The sequence below is a fragment of the Oratosquilla oratoria genome, chromosome 4 (assembly GCF_046742065.1).
Source record: "Oratosquilla oratoria isolate Oo_2021 chromosome 4, ASM4674206v1, whole genome shotgun sequence".
NCBI classification, from domain to species: Eukaryota; Metazoa; Arthropoda; class Malacostraca; order Stomatopoda; family Squillidae; genus Oratosquilla; species Oratosquilla oratoria.
This window is the reverse complement of record NC_134780.1, coordinates 43,850,774-43,863,963: the sequence shown is the minus strand read 5'-3', so window position 1 is coordinate 43,863,963 and position 13,190 is coordinate 43,850,774. Positions and strand designations below refer to the sequence as shown.

Below are 13,190 nucleotides of genomic sequence, written 5' to 3'. Positions count from 1 at the left end.
TTACTGTTAAGGTATTAGCATTAAAATGCGACAATGGTATACTGCGCCTTTGATACCCGCCGTTGCAAGAGGGATCGGGAAATCATAAAAGTACAACTTGGACAATACCCCCAACGCTTTACGGGAATCGAACTCGAGACCCCAGTGTACGAAACCGAACCGATACGTACAACTCCACGCAGATTCCACGTACTTTATATTTGTATGCAAAGCTGACATTCACACCAAAACTTACATTCACCCACTCCGTTCACAAGTACTACCTCACCTTCGTTTATTTCCACTTTTGCATAGACGTTTTCCACTGCTAAATAAAATCACAACAGCAGCGAAAGGGTTGAACTACTCTAGTCTCCCCATATCCCCCATCTTCCATTCCCCCATTCTCCATCCCCCCCCCCTCTTTTCCAGACGCTTGCAGTCTATCGCCTCTTATATTTCTCCCAGTATTGCAAAGGCCCCATGCTTGACCATTCCCCGTCTCCGGAGACTTCAACGCTACCGCAAAACCAGTCTTATCCACCAGAGGTCTTTTGGTCTCAAACGACCGGGGTCTCATTAGGAGGGTTAGGCCGTAGATGCTCTAATCCTGGCAGAGGTAGCCGATAAATAAGGTCTGGAGGAGCCGAGTGAGGTTGGCAAGGTCCCGAAAAGCGAGGTATGTATAGCAGACCGAAGATAATAGGGCAATATGTATGCACGACGACCGTGGGTCTTCCCTGGGTCCGTGTCAAACTTCTCATAAGCAGACTGCCCCTACTATCCAGCCAGCTGCTCACTGCTCGCTACCTACTGACCGCAATGGTGATTTCGAGCAGTACTCCCGGATTAGGTCTTTGCTAACTCTTGGAATGGGGGATGTGGAGGTCGTGCTTGTATTTTTTAGGAGTATTTTCCAAAGCCGGAAATGAATTCTTGATCTTCCATGAGACAAATATTGGTCGAGATTTTTTTTCGCTTCCTACAGACATTTCATGTCATACATATCTCTTTCGTTACTTGTTGATAACGCATGAAAAGGTTACTAGTTACTAATGGTTCTTATTTCTTAACGACGTGTCACTAACTACACTGCAAACTCCTTATCCATGACTGAAACTCTGACTACTATAAAGGCTAGAGTAACTTTTACCCACACAAACCAGAGATGATAGTGTTTAAAGATCGTAACTTAGTGGTCAAAAGTCTTTGATTATTTCACGACATTCAACGAATAAATTTGAATTAAGTCTCTGATTTTTGAGTAGATTTTCTGTTACAAAGTCTTTATCGTTTTTTTAGAGAATTATTTAAATAATCATAAAATTATATGGAAGATTACAGGGTGCTTCAAGACGTTTGACCCTGACTGTGCCCTTCCTATAAACCTTTCTAGTGTTTCACCTCGAGAACTAGTGTTACTAACAGGACCTACCTTCCGCCTAATTCACTTCTACGCTATTACTAGGTTAGAAACTACAGAATGTCAACAAATTGTCTATTTCTAGGTTTCCCACTGACAACCAGTAGTCTCCCCTTACAAACCATTCAAGAATTAACTGTCTATTAACGAAACTTAGACCAATTTTTCTAGATCTGTCCTTAATTTAGATAGACTTAGTTGTTTGCTAGAATTAAATCTAGGCCATAACATATAGTTATGAGAATAGACATTATCTATTCATCTACTTATCACCGAAATGTCTAACAAGGGTAACACACTTCTACCAACTAACCTTGTCTAGTATTCCCACTGACTGTTCACCCGAACACTGTCAACCAAAAAAGCGAGATTCATCACTATCTACTAACAATTGGACCTTAGAATTGATCACTAACCGTAGGTACGTAATATAACTACTAACCTAACCTTTGCCACTAACTTAAAACTTCTCTGAGACCGTACTTGTCTACTTACCGTCGTGAATTACTAACGGCGTGTTAGTAACTGCGTGGCTACTTGAAGTTTGAAGTATGAAGTACAACTGGCCCAGACTATTGACTGCCTTCAGGTACAAATTAAAGGTTCGTAATTAGAATCGGAAACATTTTAGGGTCAGTTATTTCTTCTTTGTCTAGAGTATTCATGTGTTTATTATTATCCTTCGTTTGTCTATTTCATTTGTGTGTTTACTTATCTATTAATTGATTAATTAATTAATCAATTTGTTTATTTATTGATAAATTGATTGATACATTTATCTATTTTATAATTGTTTACTATCTATATTTCTAAATCGTTTTCTATGTGTATATGGTTATTTCAAAGTTCATTTTATTCATCATTTATCTATGTACTCATAAATATGTATTCATTTATTAAATTTTTTGTTTACTTACGTATTTGAAACTGTTTTTAATTTTATTTTATTTACTTTCCGTATTTTACCTTCATTTATGCTTACACTATCTTAACTGTAATCATCATTATGTGTGTGTGCGTGTGCATGCGTGTATGTGCGCATATGTGTATGTATATATGTGTGTGTGCGTGTGTGTGTGTATGTGTGTGTATGTGAGTGTGTGAATTTACCTAGTTGCATTTACCTTGTTGTATTATACGGGAAGAGAGCTATGCTCGTAGTGACCCGTCTTTGTATCTTTCAGCATCTAGTTTGTTCTTAAATTCTTGTATAGTTTTTGTACACACTGTTGCCCCATCCAATTTGTTCCAGATATCTGCCACTCTGTGTGGGAAACTATTCTTTTTCAGATCTCTTCTATAACTATCCTTTTTGAATTTCTTTCGCGCACGCGTGCGTGTGCGTGTGTGTGTGTGTGTGTGTGTGTGTGTGTGTGTGTGTGTGTGTGTGTGTGTGTGTGTGTGTGTGTGTGTGTGTGTGTGTGTGTGTGTGTGTGCGATCATCTTGTCATGTTTATCAGCTGCGGTCAAAATTATTTCAGGAGATTTTATCGCCGGCAGCATTTAAACTAAAGAACAGCAGTGGGATTGCTGAATTCTTAGCCGCGACGGTCTTTGTACACTGTATTATTACCCTTCCCTTCTCCTCCGTTCCCCTCTCTTCCCTTCCCCTCTCCTCCCATCTTTTCTCCCTTCCCCTCCCTTCTGCTCCCTTCCCCTCTCCTCCCTTCCCCTCTCCTCCCTTCCCCTCTCCTCCCTTCCCCTCTCCTCCCTTCCCCTCTCCTCCCTTCCCCTCCCCTCCCTTCCCCTCCCCTCCCTTCCCCTCCCCTCCCTTCCCCACTCCTCCCTTCCCCTCTCCTCTCTTTCCCTCACCTCCCTTCCCCTCTCCTCCCTTCCCATCTCCTACCTTTCCCTCTCTTCCCTCTCTCTCTCCTCCCTTACCCTCTCCTCCCTTCCCCTCCCCTTCCTTCCCCTCCTCTCCCTTCCCCGCTCCTCTCTTTCCCTCACCTCCCTTCCCCTCTCCTCCCCTCCCTTCTCCCTTCCCCTCCCCTCTCCTCCCTCTCCGTCTCCTCCCTCTCCATCTCCTCCCTTCCCATCTCCTCCCTTCCCCTCTCCTCCCTTCCTCTCTCCTCCCTTCCTCTCTCCTCCCTTCCCCTCTCCTCTCTTTCCCTCACCGCCCTTCCCCTCTCCCCCTCCCTTCTCCCATCCCCTCCCATCTCCTCCCTTCCCCTCTCCTCCCTTCCCCTCTCCTCCCTTCCCCTCTCCTCCCTTCCCCTCTCCTCCCTTCCCCTCTCCTCCCTTCCCCTCAGCTTCCTTCCCCTTCCCCTCTCTTTCCCATCCGGGCACTCCAGGTCTTCTGACTCCTGGTGGCACTGTTGGCTCTTCGCGCCCTGCGAAGCCCCTCCCACCCCTTTCACTCCCACCCCCTCCACTCCCACTCCTTCCACTCCCATTCCTTCCACTCCCTTCCCTTTCACTCCCACTCCTTCCATGCCCATCCCTTCCACTCCCACCCCCTCCACTCCCACTCCTTCCACTCCCATTCCTTCCACTCCCTTCCCTTTCACTCCCACTCCTTCCATTCCCATCCCTTCCACTCCCACTCCTTCCACTCCCACTCCATCCACTCCCACCTCTTCCACTCCCACCCCTTCCACTCTCACCTTCCCTTCTCACCAATCTAAGTCCACCACTTCCACTCCCACCCCTTCCACTTCCACTCCCACACCTTCCACTCCCACTCCCACCCCTTATACTCCTATACCTTTCGCTCTCACTTTTTCCACTCCCACCCACACCACCACAATAGTATATAGATCCAGAAGTCCATGTTTGGCTCTTAGAAAAAGGAGGCTAGCAGTATGGCAATAATGTGGGTGGTGGGTGAGGGTAGGGGTGGGAAAAAGGGGGTGAGGGGGGACTCTTGAATATGGTAAACGAAAATTATAATAATAGTAATAATAATAATGATAATAATAATAAGAATAATAATAATGATAATAATAATGATAATAATAATAATGATAATAATAATAATAATTATGATAATATAATAATAATATTATATTAATATAATGATAATAATAATGATAATAATAATATAATGATAATATAATGATAAATAATATAATGATAATATAATGATGATTGGTGATGATTGGTGATGATAAAAAATCACCACCACCATCACCACCACCATCACCATAATCACCACCACCACAATCACCCACCACAATCACTACCACCACCACCACTGTCGTTAAACCTATATTGATGACCATTTCATGTTTGTTCTGGTTGTCTCTATATGATTTCGATCAGTATTGTTGACATAAGTAATATCTTTTAGGAAAGGTTATACCTATTAAGGATTAAAAAAAAAAAAATTGTAACATTGGGCTCTATTTGACATCCGGCCTACTTCCAAAACGTTGCTTTTGAAGGAACGAAAAGAGGAAATATGAAAAAAAAAAGACTTAATCACATTTACTGTAAACCTTTACTTAGTTTGGATTAACAAAACGATGCCTTACAGACTCCGAGACTAGTGTCCATTCTAGATATTAGTAATCCATAGTTCCTCTGACCTAACCTAACCTAACCTAACCTAACCTAACCTGGGGTTCGCGGGACGGTTTACAGGAGGTATCTAGATGACTAGCAAAACATTACTTAGACATTTAATTCTGCAGAGAAAGCATTGTACATTGTTTTTTATATTAATGCTTAACTAATGAATGAAGTCATCACAGCTTAAACCATTTGATATCCATTGCGGCGCCATTGTGTATTTAATTAGTCTTAATATATTACCGTTTTCTATTATGTGTCAGATGAATGGAGGTACGGGTCGATGGTCTGGGAACTCTCGGCGTGCGTAACGGGAGAAATGTTGAGAAACCTTGCTCCAGAAGAAACGTTAGATTTTAATGCAGACCCCAAAGGATTAGATAACGTTTGACCAAACGTTTCCCTAAGTCCAATGGAACAGTCTAGAGGTAGCTAGAATAGATTTCTTGAAGGTGCCAGAAACGATCTGGTGCTCTTATAGACATGATTCATTGTGAATGACTCGGCAGAATGAAAACAAATGAAGAAAGGAATGAGTAGATAGATTACTCAGCTAATAGATAAATAGACGAGTAAATCGATAAATAGACAAGTAAATCAAATATCCAGATAGGTGAATATATATATAAATAGATGAATAGATAAATATATGTATGCATGAATGATGAGCTAAGGAATGAATAAGGAAATAAAAGAATAGATAAACGAATATATAGATAAACAAATGAATAGATAAATAGATAAACAAATAGATAACTAAATATGTCAACAAAATAAGCAGAGATATAAATAGATAGAAAAGTAGATGAGCAGATGAATAGGTAGATACATACCTGAACGCATGCATAAATAGATAAGGAAATGAATAATTGAATAAACGAATGAATGAATAGATAAATAAAATATAAAAAAAAATGATAAGAAGTATAACTCCAACAAAATTAACGCCTCAAAATTCAGAGGTTCTAATAAGTTGAATAAAACCTTCTACCCTTAAATCCAAACATCTTCCCCTCCTCCTCTTTCTTCCCTCCTCCCTCCTCCCTCCTCTCTTCTCTCTCCTCCTACTCCTGCCGTCCTCTCCTCTCCTTTTTTTCTCCTCTCCTACGCTTTTACCCCATTCGTTCCTTGCCTTATTCTATTCCACTCCTCCCCTACCTCCTCCCCCTCCTCCCCTACTCCCTCCCACTCTTCCCCCCCCCCGCTAGTCCTGCAAGCCGAACATTCCTTCTCTTCGTTAACTCCCTAATCTGCATACGGCAAGTTACATTAACACTGTCCTTATCGTTCTCGCGTCTACCCACCCCCATACCCTTCCTCCTCCCCTCCTCTCTCCCCCCTAACCACCCTGACTCTCCCTTATTCTTCCTTTATCCCTTTCCTACTTTTTTGTCGTTCCCTATTCTTTAATTCTGTAATTCCCGTCTACCTCTCTCTCTCTCTCTCTCTCTCTCTCTCTCTCTCTCTCTCTCTCTCTCTCTCTCTCTCTCTCTCTCTCTCTCTCTCTCTCTCTCTCTCTCTTCCTCTCTCTTTCTCTTTCTCTTCTCTTTCTTTTCTCCGAATTCCGCTGTCTCCCTCTTTGTCTGTCTGTCTCTGTGTATCTCTGTGCCTGTCTATGCATGTCTGCTTCTGTCAGTCTGTCTATCAGTCTTTTTGTGTCTGTCTATTTACCCGTCTATCTCTCGTTTTGTCCATCTGTTTTATCTCATTTTCTAAATAGTACGTCTTCAACCTCTTTTTCTTGTACTTCTTTTTCTAAGTTTTGTTCTTGTTTATTTATTTTTCCTTTTGCATTTTCTCTGTTTTTTCTTTCACGTCTTAGTCTTTTCCCTTTTATTCTTCCACGTTTTATCCACTTCCTTTTCTATTCTTCCACGTTTTATCCACTTCCTTTTCTCCCACTTCCTCCACCTCATTTTGTACCTCTTCATCTGCCTCTTTCGTCTTAATGTTCAATTCTATTTTCTTTTTTTTTTAATTCTACGTTCTTTGTTTTATGTCACCCTCTTTTTTCGTGAATTCCTCATTCGGATTTCTTTGCCATCTGATCTCACGATGAGTCCGATTTCTCACGCCACAATGATCTCACGTTTTTTGTTTTTGTACGGTGATCTCACCTTGTTGCAGTAGATCTAAAGTGTTTATGGAGATTATGCCCCACCACTGCACATCTCACGCCTTCATCAACAACAATCTCACGTTTCGGACGAAGATCTATTTGGCGCGGGTCTCACGCTGAGCAGATTTGGTGACGTCATAAGAGTGACGTCACGTTGGTAATTTTCTAAAGTTTTTCTGGTGCCACGGGAAGGAATTAAATCTTCTGGCGCCAACTCGAGTAGAAGGGAAAGGACCAACCAGTACGGAAGGGGTTAAATGTCTTTCTCTGAGGCTTCCTACGGGTGAATAAAATCACGTGGCGCCAACCAGAAGAAAGTATGTCATCTAAATAAATAAAAAGGCCAAAGTGAGCGCAATGTTATCTAGTTTTTCAGCTTTTAAACCTAGAAAATTACTTATATCTTTTTTTAAAAGAATATTGTGATTGGTCAAAGCAGAATCATTATAACAGATTTTTTTTTTACATTTGTTGCGCTGAAAATAAATTCTCCTACTAGGATTCCAACCCTTGCCTGAGCAGCTTGCTAAAAAAAAAAAAAAAAAAAAAAAAAAAAGAAAGCAAGCCGCCCAGTTGCATTATTTCAAAACAATGTTACAGTTTCCTTCCATAATGGGACTTAAATGACAACAAATATTCTGAGCATATCTAACCATTTGTGTTCCACTAACATACAGACGGGAATACGCAGGCAGACGTAGACACATATGAACGTAAGAATAAAGGAGACTGCAAGAGACCATAAGGGCTACATTAGGTAGTTCCATGTCCATTACCACTTATAATCTCCATCCATAAAGCTGTTTAACCTTTTCTTAAAACAACCGATAGTTTCAGCGCTCACTAAATGGTAATTAAATCTGTTCCATTCGTTGACCATTCTATTGGTAAATCAGTCTTGCCTATTTTTTTCTTAAGTCTAAATTTGTCCAATCTAAATCCATTACTGCGAGTCCTGCCCTGTTGTCTTGATATGATGACTTTGTCTGCATTACCTTGTTAAAGCCTTTAATCCACTTGAACACCTCTATTAGACCACCCGCACTATGCGTCTTTCCAGAGAGTGTAAATCAAGTTACCTAAGTCAGGTAAATTTCTGAGCCAATGTATCATTTTGGCCATTCTCCTCTGTATTGATTCTAGTGAGTTAAAATCCATTCTACAGAATGGAGACCAAAATTGTGCCGCATAGTCAAGGATTGGTCTAACTAGCGCCAGATAGATTTTGATAACTACATCTGCACTTTTGTTCGTAATGGTCCTAGCAATGAAACCTAATGCTCTGTTAGCTCAATTTCTGGCGTTAATGCAATGTTTTCTGGATTTAAGATCACGACTCGCTAGGACTCCCAAGTCTCTCTCACGCTCACTCAGAGTGCAGTTACAGGCAGATACAGACACAGATAGACAAACAGACAAACTGCAAAGAAGTTGCCTCCATGGGAAGAGGGAACGGGCCGGGGCACACAGGGGAACTGATGTTTGTTTGACAACACTGTAGATAACAATTGTCAATTGTTAGTGTGTAGTGGCCCAAGTGATGTTATGTACATTATGGAAATAGGGATTTGGCGTTCAGTGACCTCAACGCTGGTGTATGAACCTTTAATAGATAATGAAACAAAGAGAAGAAGCGCAGAGGAATACTTATGTCTCTTGACTTCCCCTAGGTATTGGAGTGTAAAGGTACGATGTGATTAATTTCTTTCCATTGTACATCCAGAAATCAAAACTTACAAAGTATTTAAATAATCGGATTCACGGTTTCAGTCTTCTAAGAATACACGTGTACATGTACACATGTATGTGTGTACACTTGTGTGTGTGAGAAAGGTTTAAATGTCAGCTACAGAAACTGACCTCAAGCGATGACGTTTGTAGCTCAACCTGTCTCTTCTAGGATTGAAAGGTAGACTCTAAATTGGTGGTGAGAGTTGCTTAGAAATGTTGGTCAAGTTTATATAATCCAGGACTCATAAATATGTTATGATTAACAGTCGTTTATGTCAACATTAGACCTGACTCCATTTTTTTTTTTGTATCCCAGACACTATAATAGTTATCCCACACATGTAAAACTAACCCAATGAATATTTGTCTTATCTAGCTACCATATAATTATTTTTACATATTTTTTATAACTTGTAGTTCCTTATTTACACCTTGTGTAATCTTCATCGCGAATATGAATAAGACTTTGTCTAGATATTTTATGTCATTTCTTTGTTATGTACTTGCTTATTTCTTTGTTCGTTTACTTGTCTCTTGATTTATAGAGCTCCTTATTTTCATAATTATATTTTGTTTAGTCATTCTCTTGTTTGTCTGTTGGTTTATAGAGTTCCTTATTTTTTTCATAATTAGGTACTTGTTTATTTATTAATCTGTCTATTAATTAATTTATTTACTTATCTCTTTGTTTGTCTTTGAATTTACTTGAGAGCAAGTGGACTCTTAGACAAACATGACGAAGAGTCTAGATTGCTATTCACATATTTCTTTTGTTTGTCAGAATCTTCGTTGCTGCCTTTCCAGCTGAACAAACTTCTCTTTTTTTTTTCTTTTTCTAATTTTCGACCAAATGATCAGTCTTCCTTTTAATCGAAGTCTGTCAGATATCCCTTTTTCATTCTGTTAACCTCCTGTGTAATTGGTTTTAGTTTTGTTGTTTATATTACGGTCGCTGGCCGAGCTGTTTAGAGCGTCGCTACTTGTGGCGGAGGTCCAGGTGATGGCAGTTCGAACCCTGCCACTGTAGGAGTTCGCGATGTTGAAACGAATCATCATATTACGCATGGCAGCAAAGGCCTTTTTTTAAAATCTAAATGGAGCACTTTTTTTTTAATCTAAATAAACGCAAGGACTATAACCATCCCGTCGGCTACTCCTACAGATCCGAACAGTCTGGGAAAAAAAAAAATAAAATAAAAAAATAATGCAAAGGACAGTATATAAGGTACATAGAAACACTTTTTAACACAAAGAATAAAGGAAACCTCCCCGATATATTAACAATGAGCAAATGATGAGGACAACTAGATTCCGTTTGGTAAGACTCTAACCCAGCAAGTAACTAGATTTCAGAATCTCTTAACCCCCTCTCACCATCCGCCTGGTAGGATTATCTCCTGTCAGCCAGTGGTCCTTGTTTCCTAATTTCTCTCCATCTTTCTCTATCTCTGTAGACTTCATTTTGCAGTATCTCTGTAAGGTCTTCTCCTCGAATCGCCAAAGCTTCCTCAACTCCTTCCATCCATCTTTTTCTAGGCCTGCCCACCGGTCTTCTACCTTCCGGCCGTGCAGCCCTGGGCAGTCTCCCATCCTCCATCCTCTGCACATGTTCATATCATCTAAGGCGATTTTCTTCTATATGTTCTAGTATATTCTCTACATTCAATTCTGCTCTTATGTCCATGTTTCTCAATCGGTCCAGTCTAGACACTCTTTTGATTTTCCTCAGAACTTTCATTTCTGCAGCAACGATTTTACTCTTTGTTTTGCTTGTCATTGTCCATGTTTCTGATCCATAAAGCAAAATTGGTCTTGATACTGTTGTATACATCAGCACTTTACATTTTCTAGGGACATTGCGGTCTCTGAACAACACCGAAAGCATACCAAAGTTCTTATTAGATTTATTAATTCTGTTATTTATTTCGATTTCCTGATTATTCTGTTCATTAACTTTCACCCTAAGATATTCAAATTCGCTTACTTGTTTCAACTGGGCCTCTCCTATTCTTATTTCTATGTTCCTCTCATTCCTCGTGATACTCATGACTTCTGTTTTATCAATGTTAATTTTCATACCATTATCATTCATAACTTTATTCCATATTCCTGTCATCTCTTGTAGTTCCTCTTCGCTGCTGCATATCACGGCAACATCATCTGCATATGCCAGCGTTATCGTGTTGTTGCCATGGTTTATTTCTTTCATACATCTGTCCATGAAAATTATGAACAGCAGTGAGGAAATCACTCCTCCTTGTCTTACCCCTGTCCTGACCTGGAACCATGGTGTATTCCCATCCCTTAGCTTCATGGGATTTCAGAATCCACAAGAGAAAAATGTCCCATGATCATCTGATCAGACAGATAACAAAAGTGATACCAGGTGTCAAGTGAGGGTTTTGCATCTCGTTCGCTGTGACCTTGAATTTGTGCAGTTTACCCCTAAGCGAGTGTCTGCGTCAAAGGAATTCCTCAGATGCACTATGTTTGGTAAGAAGCAACATTGGAACTGACCTGAGCGTCATCTGAGCGGATATGGTCTAAGGCAGCGTTTCCCAAACTTTTCCGACCTAGCACCCCCTGTTACCATGTCCAAGCAGTCCAGCACCCCTATCTTGTTATTAGAAGGATAAAAGAAAGTGAAGTGTATTGCTTGATGATTTACTTGATTGATCCCTTAGAAATGAAACAAATTGACAATATTGTTTGTAGAAGAAATAAGAAACACTCTAGAAAAAAATTAAATATCATGGAAAAAGTCAAATATGCACAACTGGGTAACCAATTATACATATATCAATGTGATTTTTGTGTGGATCACTTCCCAGCATCCCCTATAATTGATTTAAGCAACCCAGGTTGGGAAACGCTGGTTTAAGGGAAGTCCAAAAACACTTCGGGGAATTAAGCATTCAACGGATGATGTCAACTGCCTCGGATCTTGTACACTACACCACTGTTTCCCAACATTAGGATAGCTAAACGTTTTTCTCTTTTTTCTTATTTTCCTCATCCTCTTCATTCTCCTCCTCTTCTTTCTCCTCTTCCTTCTACTTCTCGTCCTCCTCTTCCTTTCTTCTCTCCCCCTTCCTCGTTTCTTCTTCTCTTCGTTCTCCTCATCCTCGTCTTCCTCTTTTCTTCCTCCTTCCCGTTCTGTTCTTCTTCGTCCTCGTTCTCTTTGTCCGTATTTTGCGTCATCTCATTTGCATCGGACAAGTCTCAGCCATGGGGGCTTAGCCTTCATCAGGCGGTGGCGATGGCGGCAACGGCGGCTGTGAATCCGTTTTTCGCGGTTTAGTGTGAAGTGGGTTACGCTCGCTAGCACCACCACGGCAGCCACCATTATCACCATCGATACCATTATGCATACTTTCATCTACACATGCATCAATGTTTTCTCTGTAGTTGACATCACGATCTTCTTTATCATTGCATAGAATTGGAAAGTGATCTCCACTCAAAAATAAAATAAAATAAAAACAACATATATATATATATATATATATATATTTATATATATATATATATATATTATATATATATATATATATATATATATATATATTATATATATATATATATTATATATATATATATATGTAATGTATGTATGTATATATATATATATATATATTATATATAATATATATATATATATATATAATATATATATATATATATATATATATATATATATACGTCCATCCTTCTGTCTACCAGGAATCTCATCTTTACCACTTGTACGATTTAATATCTTTGGTTTATCGATGACAAAATACCTTTTATCATCGCTACCACTACTAGCTCCAACATAACTGCACCCTCCCTCACCAACCCCACGGTATCCATCACCTGTTTAACCACACCTCCACCACCACCACACCCCCACCACATATAATCACAACCCCAACCACAACCCCCACATGCAATCACCACCCCAGTTATCACCCGAACCACTGTGTCCACATCACCACCAGTCTCCACATCACCACCACCAGTCTCCACCACGACCTCCACCATTGTTACTACAACCTCCACCTCCACCACCACCACCCCAACCACCCCAACCACCACCACTACCAACGCGAGGTGATGGGTGTAGCAGTTGTGCGCTGCTCTTACTGTCTGTCTGTCTGTCTGTCTGTCTTGACTCGTCACATTTTACCGTTTCTTCCACTCCCTCCGTCTGTCCTTCCTGTAACCCTTCCTCTGTCCATCTTTCCTCCCCTCTATTCTCCATCTCCCTCCATCTTCTTCTACCTTTCTCCTATTCCTCCTTCCCTCTTCCTTTCTCCTCTACTATATCCTTCTCACTGCCCCATTATTTCTTCCTCTCTTAATCTCTCTTCTCATCATTACTCATTTTATTCTCTCCCTCACAGTCTTCCCCTCTTCCCCCTCTCCTCCCCTCTCTTCCCCTACCTT

At 40.4% G+C, this 13,190-nt stretch overlaps 1 protein-coding gene across 1 annotated transcript; it reads right to left on the bottom strand.

Moving 5' to 3' along the window:
- Positions 1-10,377: 10,377 nt before the first annotated feature.
- LOC143024456 (uncharacterized) lies at positions 10,378-10,983 on the bottom strand. The gene has a single exon (XM_076183263.1). It carries the CDS (start codon positions 10,981-10,983, stop codon positions 10,378-10,380), a length of 606 nt encoding a protein of 201 aa, XP_076039378.1.
- Positions 10,984-13,190: the final 2,207 nt, after the last annotated feature.